General features: G+C 38.4%; 1 protein-coding gene across 1 annotated transcript; it reads left to right on the top strand.

Moving 5' to 3' along the window:
* The first annotated feature begins 2,734 nt into the window (after positions 1–2,734).
* On the top strand, positions 2,735–11,816 carry p47 (NSFL1 cofactor p47). The gene is made up of 9 exons (XM_090115147.1): positions 2,735–3,001; positions 3,168–3,390; positions 5,014–5,122; positions 5,678–5,763; positions 6,487–6,542; positions 7,149–7,267; positions 8,013–8,141; positions 9,508–9,634; positions 11,588–11,816. Exons 1-9 carry the CDS (start codon positions 2,897–2,899, stop codon positions 11,801–11,803), a joined length of 1,170 nt encoding a protein of 389 aa, XP_089971273.1. The 5' UTR covers positions 2,735–2,896; the 3' UTR covers positions 11,804–11,816.
* The last annotated feature ends 1,068 nt before the right edge of the window (positions 11,817–12,884 follow it).

Here is a 12,884-nt window from a genome sequence, read left to right as displayed (position 1 = left end):
TTCGAATGGCCACAGTTTAGTCGTTATAAGGTTTAGAGAGCTGCGGTTAGGCTTAAATTGTTGCAAATATAATAACCTTAATTTATGTACTGAATCATACTTGTCGGAAACGCATAGTTTATGACTTTTAGAGCAAAAAGTGAAAAAAGTCCAAAATTTTCGCAGTTTATCACGTGGTGCGCAGCGAGCACAACTTTTTCGAAGTTGCAAATTGGGATTTACATCACCCTAACTGATCCAAACAACATACCAAAAATTCAAATCTACATCGTGCTTTGCGAATTTAATGTTAATTTCCACTGGCCTACTACGCTTCCTGGCCTTTCTACAATTCAAAGCTAAACTTTTTAATTGAATGTGAAATTTAATTGAAATATTTGTTTCAGATATGAAAGTTGCTTGGGTTTTCTTAGTTTTATTTCTGTTAGCCAAAGTTTATGCACAAGTATCAATGCCTCCTGGATATAAAGAAAAGTAAGTGTGCAAATTTATACGTGTTTATACGCAAGGACTGTAGTTATTATTTTTTTGTAGGCATGGGTGGTATGGTTTAACCCTTATTAAAACGCTGGGAGCTATACTTCCCACGTCTCAGATTGAAGTAAATCGTGTTTTATTTTTATATGCTTAAACCTAATGCAGTGTAATATTTATCTACGCAATCTTAACATTTTAGAGAACTTTTTTTCATGGAAACACTTTTCAGAGAATTATTACATGTCATGGTAAACACACGTCAAAGTCAGGTGACGTGATTTTGCAGCCGAAAACGACCGTTATTTTTTAGTTTTTGGTGTAGTACTCAAAAAAAATTAGATAAGTAGATTTGAGTTCTAGCTATGTAAACTAGACTATATTACGGTTGCGTGAAACGTAAAAATATGCCCAGAATCTTTCGTTTATACCTTGGTAGAGTCGATTGAAATTAAGTCTTTAAGTGGGAAGATATCATCCCAGTGTTCGTCACTGCACACGACATTCGGAAATTCTATATATAAAATCTGTGTGTCTAAAAAATCTTTTTTAGTTGGTATAAGCAACTTATTTATTGTTATTCGTTATTTCCTGGTCAGATAATTAGAAATCTTAACTCAATACATTAGTATTTACCTATTGTTTTAATTTTGTTTTAGAAAAATGCCATTTTTATGTTGAAGTCATTCATTTTTCAATTCCCGAATTCTTCCGTCAGTCAAAGAAATTTGCATTGATGAGTACTTTCACCTTTTTTATTAAAAAACTTGATCTTTATAATTTTTTACGATAACATTAAATTCACAAGTGGAGTCAGGGCAACTAACTAGTGTTTTAAAATATTGATGTCTGGAGTGGACACTGGGAGCTATAGTTCCCACCTTTCCAAACTTTTTACAAGAGAGAACAGATGACGGGATATATACTTCCCACCGAAAAAAGGGTACTTCCCCCCACTAACCCCTTTTTTGTGTGTATTTTTTAAATCTACGACCCAAAATTACCCAGGAACGTATCTTACTTTTTTGTTAGCTCCTCCACAGGCTCGCGTTTGAATAAGGGTTAAGTGCATTTTTTTCAAAGCTGAAGAGGAACGAGATAATGTCAGGTATTTTTTTTGTTAAGTTAAGTTAGGTACAGGTTAAGAATTGAAACGTTTTTGATGAGGTAAATAATTATGTTAACATCACGCTTCGACCAAAAAGAGCAGAACAAAAAAAAATTGAAAAAAAGAACAGTTCTCTTTGCTCCAGTGCTCTCGAGCAGCACTCGAAATTGCAGGGTTCAATTATTATTAGTTGATAGAAAATAAATAGGTAAAAAAATTATGCTCAAGTCCAATAAATATTGGTGTTTTGTTTTACAGGTATCCCAAATACTACTATTTATTAAAAAAATGCAGAGGCCACTAATTATCTAGCTAAACACTGATTGATACTTTGTTTATTATCATAAACATCTTAGTTACTGTAATAATGTTGTTGAGGACAGTAATTATTAAACGATAATAAATATTATTTGCTTTGTTTTTGATCCATTACAATCTAAGATTACAATATTAGGTTATGAATTAGATAACATCCACACGCTGGCTGTTTGTCACAAACACCGCAAACAGCAAACGAAGTCCCAAACACCAACCACAATCACCCAACACAAACAGCCATCCACATGCTTGGCCTTAGTGCTTGGCGAACGTTCATAATGCACATCCACACGCTGGCTGTTTGTCACAATCACCGCAAACAGCAAACGCCAAACGAAGTCCCAAACACCAACCACAATCACACACATTCACATTCACATTCACATTCACATTCACCCAACACAAACAGCCATCCACATGCTTGGCGAACGTTCATAAATAATGCTACATCCACACGCTGGCTGTTTGTCACAAACACCGCAAACCGCAAACGAAGTCCCAAACACCAACCACAATCACCCAACACAAACAGCCATCCACATGCTTGGCGAACGTTCATAATCCACACGCTGGCTGTTTGTCACAAACACCGTAAACAGCAAACGAAGTCCCAAGCACCAACCACAGTTAATTTTTTATGTTTCAAGTTTGTCAAGTTTTCCATGGGGTAAAAGTGTACCGCGATATATTATTATTAAATAATGTAATTTTTATTACCTAATTTATGAATTTTTGTTAACTTTTCTAAATATTATTTTAAAAAATATAAATGTTGTGTAATGATCACGCGCCGTCTATAATCTGTCAGAAATTATCTGTATTAAAACTACAAACTGTCAAAAATCTGTGGTCAAAAACGCCGACGACCGATGACTTGCGTTGATTAGTTTTGATGTGAGTTTTTTCATGAATAGATTGGAAATAGAAATATTTTTAGTTCATTATTATTGTAAAATCGATTCTAAGTAGGTTTATAACGTTGCTAAAACGTTAAACATGGCTTCAAATAGGGAAGAAACGATGCGTCAATTCTGTGATGTTACGGGCGCCGATGAGAATCGCAGTAGATTCTTTTTAGAATCTTCTAATTGGCAACTCGAGGTAAATCATTTAAATTTCTATTAATTTCATTACTTCATTGTGCACATTTTACAATGAAGACCGTATTTTGTCAAGTTGTATTGGAATACATGCGCCTTGTTGCTTGAATGTCTTTGTTTTGATAAGCTATGTTTTTAAGAAGGCTCACAGATAATGTATGATTCAGGTTGCCCTGTCAAGCTTTTATGAGAATGGTGGTAATGTAGACGAGGCTCCAGCCAACGCACCGGCGGTGTCTGCGTCTCCACAACCTATGTCAGAGAGCGATATGGACTCGCCACCGGGATCACCCGAAAAGGCTCAGAAAAAAGACAAGAAAAAGAAATCAAACACAAAATTTGCGACGTTAGATACTTTACAACAGGACAGCTCTAGTGAGGAAGATGAAGGTTTGTTTCGTTCATTTATAAATTTGTATTTTTTGTCTGTAGATTGTAGATAAGTAGGTGCTGGCCCAAGCTCAACTAGGGTTGTAAAACAAAGAACAAATTGTAGCATGTGAAATAATTAACTTTACAACCTTACAAATTTAGACCTGCATAATATTTATTTCTTGCTTGTAAATGTTTTTTGTATTTACAAAATGGTCCACATCATTTTTTCTATAGTATTAATACTAGTTTAAGTTGCAGTATTATATTCTGATATCCATATTTATAACCAGTCTGGAAAACTGGCTGGTTACCGCAAACTGAAACAATAGTCCAAGACTTCTTTTGTCGCACATCAAATTGTCCAAAAAAGAATAACAATTCCAATCAAGATTTACTTAATGAACTAAAGAAAGAGATAGATAGATTGAAAGCGGAAATAGAAAGACTCACAAAAGAGAACAATGAATTAAGAACAGAAGTGTCAAGATTAAGACTGGTTGCCGATGAAGAGGCAGGTCTGTTAAATAATTACGATAGTATAATTAATTTTAAACTAAGTCAATTAACTTAATAATAATAATAAATATCATGTGAACTTTGAAATTGACTGACCGGTTGGCTTGGTTGGTAGTGGCCCTGCCTTCCAAGTTCCAAGCCAGAGGTTGTGAGTTCGATTCCCACCCGGGGCAAATATTTGTGTGATGAACATAGATGTTTGCTCTGTGTCTGGGTGTTAATTATCTATATAAGTATTTATTTAAAATTATATATTATGTATGTTTATCAGCCATCTGGTTTCCATAACACAAGCAAAAGCTTAGTATGGGATGAGATCGTGCCGTGTGTGAAATTTGTCCTGAAATATTTATTTATTTTTTATTTTACTTTTATAGGGTAAAAGAATATTGGTGATTTTTATTTGAATAATGCTGTTTCAATAGTCCCATTTTGATTTGCTACATATCTAACAAGAATTTTTTGAATAATCATCCATACTAAATTGACTTTTTCTTTGTACTTATTGAATTCATAATATGTGTCCATTTAATAATGCTTGTTTATACTGACATGATTTAAGAGAGTAACTATGGAGTTTCTTGCTGGTTCTTCACCGTAGATACTGCTTTCCGAATTGGTGTTAAATGTTAAAATATGTAATGACGTTTCAAAAGAGCTTCTAGAAGAAGCCAAATTGAATAAATAAATGTTTGAGTTTGAGTTTATATCACATCCTGTGACAACAAACAGTGCATTCAGAGCATATAAAACATATTGTTCATTGAATATATGGTTTGAATTCTTACAAATGAACCTACATTGTGGTACATTGAATTAGTATCCCTGTTTATTTTAAAGAAGCCACTTCCTGCACTATAATAATATTCCAAAAGTTAAAAATATTTTGATTTTGTATGTTACAATGAATAACTTATAACCAAAGATTGAATTATTATCAGCCCCAAGTAATGGACCAATTTTGCAAAATAATTTAACTGCTTAAACATTATTAACATTTTGAATGAGAAATATTGGGTGTATTTTATATTTTTTCGGCCATAGAAATCATTCAAAAACTTTTAATTTTATCCCCTACAAATAAATACTATATCTATATGAATTTTTTTTTCATTGTTTCAGGCCAAGCATTCTACGCAGGTGGTTCAGAGAGGTCAGGTCAACAGATATTAGGCCCTCCCGGCAAAGGGCGAAAGGACATTGTCACAGAAATGTTTAAGAGCATTCGCGAGTAAGCATTTTTCAAATATAATATGTATTAATATATTATCCTAAATAATGTTCAGGTTTATAATACTGTGCATGTAACAATGCACATCATTAAATACTTACTCCTTTGTATTTTTAAGATATTGGTTATTAAAATTTGATTGTATTGAGTATGTTTAACACAATCAAGTGGAACATTTAAACTTAAAAATTATTTAGTTCTTCTGCTATATTGCAAAAATACTGAGGATGAAGATGTTCAAATTAGTCGTAAAAATTTGAATGAAGAAATAAAAAATCGTGATTTTCAATGTAAAATAATATCTATATATATAAAATTCAAAGGTGACTGATATAGTGATCTATCAACGCACAGCCCAAACCACTGGACGTATCGGGCTGAAATATGGCATGCAGGTAGATGTTAAGACGTAGGCATCCGCTAAGAAAGGATTTCCCGAAATTCTTGCGGGAACGGGGAAAAACGGGGATGTACGTACAAAGTCGTGGGCGGAAGCTAGTTTAATCAATAAATTACATGTCTTTCCTTTTTTAATTTTGTTACTTATTCTTTCAGACGGGGTGCTGTTGTTTTTGAAGACGAACCATCATCAACTAGCCGTGGCCGTGGTGGCGTCTTTTCTGGAGTTGGTTATAGGCTTGGTAAGATTAATATTCACCTTTCGGATATCTTTTTAAATTACTAGCGGTCCGCCCTGGCTTCGCCCGTGGTACATATGAAAAATAGATTTTGGCCGATTCTCAGACTTACCCGATATGCACAGAAAATTTCATGAGAATCGGTCCAGCCGTTTAGTATGGCAACGAAAACTGTAACACGAGATTTTTATATATTAGATTCGTATGTAGATAGTTTAATGTATATACATTTAACTATGAAATCTCACAAATATGTGTTATTGTATCTGTTCTGTAAATCCAATATTGCTGTTATATGTTAATGAAATAAAAATTTTAATTTGTCATATTTTACCAAATAAACTTTTGAAAACAACTACCCGACTTAAATCATATCACACTTCCCTAATATTTAAAAAAACTTGAAAGCTGGCAGTCGAGTTTTATGTTTTTATAATAATTATTGTATTTAAAAACTATATATATAATGAATGTTTTCCTTTATTTTTGAAGTGAAAACTTCTTTAGCGGCGTTGGGTATAAAATCTTAAACTCGCGTCAGGACACGTGGCCTGATCGAAAAAGCGTAAGACGGATGGATATCAAACATGCTCAACGTTAATAATCAAGTTTTCACTTCTGCCGGCACTCCCGGAGTGCAACCCGTCTTTTTTTTAATATTATGTATTTTAAAAGTTGTAATGGTGCATAAAATGTTAAATAAATAAATATATAAACGTGTTCCAGGTCAAACAGCAGATGATCATGAACAAGTGACTCCAGGCGGGGCAGCACAGGCGCAGGTAAATAATATATAACCTTAAATCATTTTGTATTGCAATTTGTGAAGTACCAAAACTTTATAAAATCACGGAAGGAAAAACTGTATGATATGATTTAATAATTTATACACTGTTTGTACATTATTGACATTTTGAAATAAGTTTTTCTTCTATGTTTGAAATGGAAAAACTTAAAAACTATTGAATTTTACTTTAATATTTTTAAGCAAGAGTATACATGCAAATATTATAATGCTAATAAAAATAATAATTAATAAGTATCATTAAAAGATATTAAAAATGTATTTTACGTACGCTTTAGTGTTCTTTTATGTTAACTCGAGAAGACGTTAGTATTATTATGTGATTTGATAGGATAAAATCTTTTGGAAATTATTTACGTGACAGAAGTATTCAAACTCAACCTCAAACATTTATTTATTCAATTAGACTTCTTCTAGAAGCACTTTTAATCGTCATTACATATTTTTTAAATTTACGACCGATTCGGAAAGATGTATCTATGGAAAAGAACAAAACCGTTATATTCGTCACTCACGTGTAACTCAAACCTAACTCAAACTCAATTTTTTTAACATTAAATTAAATAATTAATAATTATTTCAGGACCAACCACGTTCAGTGCGACTCCGTCTATACAGAGAAGGTTTCACCGTTGATAACGGTCCGATACGTCAGTATCAAGATTCGGAAAATTCTGAATTCCTTAGTTGCATTCGTAGAGGGTGAGTGTAGTTTTATTATTTACAAAAATACAAAAAAGCAAAATATTGCACACCTTGGAGAGGTAGTGCTCTATTTTACATTTAATATTGTCTCAATCTGCTTTTGAGGTGAATTAACAGCAGAAACACAAGCCGTAAGTGATTCACTTATTATTTGTATTTCCCTTTTTATTTTTAAATTTATGAAATAACTAATAAAGCAGGTTGACTTATTATTTCCAAAAGAACAATAAATTTAATTAAGTGCCAAGCCGGTCATGTCTAAAAGAAAGAATAAATGCAAGCATGTTTCATTCACTAACTGAAAGTCAGCACTGACCAATTTTGGTCAGCTTTTGCTGTCTACACACGAATTTAGATATACAAACGGAGTACACATAATGTATACATTATATTCTATTTTCTACGTATTTATTTTCCTTATAGTAGTTTAGTATATCTGTAAACTTTACATTTATTTACAACTAGCTTTTCACCCGCAGCTTCGCCCGCGCAGTCAAAAAAAACCCGCATAGTTCCCGTTCCCGTGGGATTTCCGGGATAAAACCTATCCTGTTTCCCGGGGTAAAAAGTAGCCTATGTACCTATGGGTATCAAAATATCTCTATACGAAATTTCATGCAAATTGGTTCAGTAGTTAAGGCGTAATTGAGTAACAGACAGACAGACAGAGTTACTTTCGCATTTATAATATTAGTATGGATTTACCTATCTTATATATCGAATTATCAATTTATAATTCCAGTGAAATACCCCCCGAGCTATCGGGCGGTGGTGAGGTGCGGGTGAGTCTCGAGGACAGACGGCACGAGGAGTGTCCGCGGACAATGTCCAAGACGCAGGCCTTCACTGGCAAGGGACATTTGCTTGGCAGGTTTGTTTGTTATACGTATATTTTTATGATTTACTAGGGGTCCGCCCCGGATTCACCCGTGGTACATATTTCGCAATAAAAGGTAGCCTATGTTTTTCAGGGTCTAAAGATTGTCTGTGCCAAATTTCATCAAAATCGGTCAAGTAGTTTATGCGTTAAAACCATACATACATACATAATTACATTATAACAAACCTTTCCCCTTTATAATATTAGTATAGATAATATTAGTATAGACTAGCTGACCCGATAGACGTTCTTTCTTCGCACAATTTGTCAAAGCTATAAAAATTAAATAACGTTTTCGTATAATTTTTTTTTATTTTTAAGCGAAAATTTCTTGAAGTTTTTTTTTATAAGATCTTTCTGCTGATAATGACGAATACATCAAAATAAGAATTATCGAAATCGGTCTAGCGGCTAACGCGTGATAGCGTGCTCACGCTATCTCTATCCTATCCATGGACAATTTCACAGCTTCTTATTAATTTAATGTATTAAATTGTCATCTGTGTTTCGTGTTTTTATTTGTATTTGTTCTGTGTAATGTTATTAATTATTATGGTTGACAGTTGTAATATGTGTTATTTTTTTGTGAATAAATGTTAGTGTCTATGTCTATGTCTTGTCTATTTTGTATTCTAGCTCATAACCATCGAAAGTGGGCGTACTCATAATGCCATTTATGTCATTTGATAGTTAATTTTGTTTTATTCATTGAGTTACATCACAGAATACAATATAATAGTAGCTAAACGCTACAGAACGGACACTCTCCGCCTCCCGCCAAAATTAAACACTTACCTCACCCCTCACGATCAGTCTATTAGATGGCCCGCATTTTTTCGTAATGACGATATGCAACGAAGATTGACAACATTAATCAAAATCGACTTAAAGTAATTTTATTATTTTGGATTTGTGAATATCGTTTTTCGTAGAAAATTGTTAGATAATGTGCTGTTTATGGATGTATTTCATCAGAAAAACGCGAATTTCTTTACGCTAGTCACAATTAATGTGCGAATCCTAAAGGATAATTTTGTATGGAGTGTCCGGGGTGTGGTTACATGTACTACGTACTAGAGGGGACATCGCTACTACACTATTTAAATAATACGAGTTAGAGTCAATCGTCTCAAACTCAATTTTTTTTTGTTACATTGATTGGTTTTAATTTATAAGTAATAAGAGGCAGAATGTCTACAAAGTGTCTAGACTCAATAGCCGCCCTGCGCCGTCGCGCTTATCGCACAGATTTTGTTCGTGGTGTCCTCTCTAGTAATAATACCTCAATGGTTTTATAAATTAATTATTGCAGCCCTAGTTTTAGAGGAGATTAAAAAAAATAAAAAAATTATTCCAGCCCGACCCCAGCGACAGTGGGCGCGACTGTACCGGTAGCGGCTCAGCCCGGCGACCGCGCGGCCAACCAGCGCGCGGCGCAGCTGGCCGTGCGCGTCGACGAGACCGCGCCCCTCACCACTGTGCAGGTGAGTGTACGCGACTGTACCGGTAGCGGCTCAGCCCGGCGACCGCGCGGCCAACCAGCGCGCGGCGCAGCTGGCCGTGCGCGTCGACGAGACCGCGCCCCTCACCACTGTGCAGGTGAGTGTACGCGACTGTACCGGTAGCGGCTCAGCCCGGCGACCGCGCGGCCAACCAGCGCGCGGCGCAGCTGGCCGTGCGCGTCGACGAGACCGCGCCCCTCACCACTGTGCAGGTGAGTGTACGCGACTGTACCGGTAGCGGCTCAGCCCGGCGACCGCGCGGCCAACCAGCGCGCGGCGCAGCTGGCCGTGCGCGTCGACGAGACCGCGCCCCTCACCACTGTGCAGGTGAGTGTACGCGACTGTACCGGTAGCGGCTCAGCCCGGCGACCGCGCGGCCAACCAGCGCGCGGCGCAGCTGGCCGTGCGCGTCGACGAGACCGCGCCCCTCACCACTGTGCAGGTGAGTGTACGCGACTGTACCGGTAGCGGCTCAGCCCGGCGACCGCGCGGCCAACCAGCGCGCGGCGCAGCTGGCCGTGCGCGTCGACGAGACCGCGCCCCTCACCACTGTGCAGGTGAGTGTACGCGACTGTACCGGTAGCGGCTCAGCCCGGCGACCGCGCGGCCAACCAGCGCGCGGCGCAGCTGGCCGTGCGCGTCGACGAGACCGCGCCCCTCACCACTGTGCAGGTGAGTGTACGCGACTGTACCGGTAGCGGCTCAGCCCGGCGACCGCGCGGCCAACCAGCGCGCGGCGCAGCTGGCCGTGCGCGTCGACGAGACCGCGCCCCTCACCACTGTGCAGGTGAGTGTACGCGACTGTACCGGTAGCGGCTCAGCCCGGCGACCGCGCGGCCAACCAGCGCGCGGCGCAGCTGGCCGTGCGCGTCGACGAGACCGCGCCCCTCACCACTGTGCAGGTGAGTGTACGCGACTGTACCGGTAGCGGCTCAGCCCGGCGACCGCGCGGCCAACCAGCGCGCGGCGCAGCTGGCCGTGCGCGTCGACGAGACCGCGCCCCTCACCACTGTGCAGGTGAGTGTACGCGACTGTACCGGTAGCGGCTCAGCCCGGCGACCGCGCGGCCAACCAGCGCGCGGCGCAGCTGGCCGTGCGCGTCGACGAGACCGCGCCCCTCACCACTGTGCAGGTGAGTGTACGCGACTGTACCGGTAGCGGCTCAGCCCGGCGACCGCGCGGCCAACCAGCGCGCGGCGCAGCTGGCCGTGCGCGTCGACGAGACCGCGCCCCTCACCACTGTGCAGGTGAGTGACTGTACGCGACTGTACCGGTGCAGCTGAGTGACTGTACGCGACTGTACCGGTGTAGCTGAGTGACTGTACGCGACTGCACCGGTGTAGCTGAGTGACTGTACGCGACTGTACCGCTGTGCAGGTTATTGCTGTTTCTGTATATTTTGTACGGTGTATATGTCGCAGGCAAATTGTATAATCTCGCCGTTTACAAATGCTCGGCATTTTGTAATATGCTGAGGATTTACTTTTTCCAAAATTCTACCAAAAGACGGTCGCGAGCCGACTGATCCCCACTTCGTGGAGCTCCTATTTCTGTGTAGTTTTAACAACACGAACCTAACCGAACCCACTCCGTTATCCAAACGAAAAATTTCTGATTACGAATTCTCGACATATTACAAAATGTCGAGCTTTTTTGTAAACGGTGAAATAATACAATTTGCTCGCGACATATACATCTACTAGCTGTGCTCCGCGGTTTTACCCGCAGTGCTCCGCTCCTGTTGGTCTCGGCGTGAAGATATTATATAGCCAGCCTTCGATGAATAGGCTATCTAATACCGAAAGAATTTTTCAAATCGGACCAGTAGTTCCTGAGATTAGCGCGTTCAAACAAACAAACTCTACAGCTTTATAATTTACGTTAGATAAGCGTAATTTCCCACAAAAACAATCTAATTTATATTTATTTTTCCAGTTTCGCCTAGCAGATGGCAGCCGTCTAACCGGCCGGTTCAACCACACGCACACAGTGGAGGATCTCTACCAATACGTGTCTACAGCTGAACCGAGTTATCAAATACAACCATTTGTCTTACTAACAACGTTCCCGAGTGTTGAGTTATCGGACCGCTCGGTAACGCTCGAGAACGCTAAATTGTTGAACACCACTGTATTACAACGGCTTAAATAAATGATTGATATGTGACTGTGTTTTGTTTTGGGGTGGGTCTTTATTTTGAGCCTCATTGTAAAGACGGGTGCGAGGCCAGTTTACATTAGTTTTTGGCTGCTAGATTCGTTATATCCTTTTGTATTTATATAATATAACAAGAAAAACTACTTATGTGTCTACAGTTGAACCCAGCTACCAGATACAGCCGTAAGGGTGCTTTTTCACCAATGATGTGCGAGGAATGTAAACACATTCCTCGCACATCATTGGTGAAAAAGCACAAACGAAAATAACCAATCATATCGCTTCATTCAGTTTGAAGCGATACTATTGGCTTTTTACAAACGCATTCCTCGCTACACATCCTCGCACATTAAATGAAGCGATATGATTGGTTATTTACAAACATTCCTCGCTACACATCCTAGCACATTATTGGTGGAAAAGAACTTTTATGGATGGGGTTTCTTATCTCTCTGTTTTTTCTGCTTATTTTTTAGATTCATTAGACCGGTATTAATGTTTTAGTTAGTCCAAATTGCGTGGTTTTGGAATATCTATATGTAAATAATGTTACAGTAAAATAATATGTAGGTACAGTAAATATCTAAATACTTAAGGCACATTTACAAAAACAACCCACTAAGCTTCTGTACACAATTATTATTATATCAAAACCTAATTAATATGTAATTACTATAATTTATCTATTTCTGGCAAAAAAGGTTTAAAAAAATTCTTATTATATATGTATTTCTAGGAAAACAATTTCTTTCATTATATAAAATACTATTCATCAATTCTATGTTCTGTAACGTAGTTATATTATAATATATGAAACATGGTTAAGGTGTTAAGTATTATAGGTCGTTTTGTAAAGACTGAACGATTGCTAAAAAATAATATTGTTTCACTTCGATGTCCATTTCATTTCATTACTAACCAACTTGTAAATTAATTTTTCACCAACATACCTACTTACTGATGTAGGTATTTAATTTGAAGGACAATATTGTAAGTGTTAGAATAAGGGCGCTTGTGCACTACAAGGAATTTTACTGTCCGGCATTCCGATTTTTTACGGTCCGGTGTGGCATGA

This window comes from Colias eurytheme, chromosome 22, assembly GCF_061535395.1.
Source record: "Colias eurytheme isolate Ceu_HAF_F1 chromosome 22, ilColEury1 Martin Lab GWU primary, whole genome shotgun sequence".
NCBI classification, from domain to species: Eukaryota; Metazoa; Arthropoda; class Insecta; order Lepidoptera; family Pieridae; genus Colias; species Colias eurytheme.
This window is presented reverse-complemented; position numbering and strand designations above follow the sequence as displayed.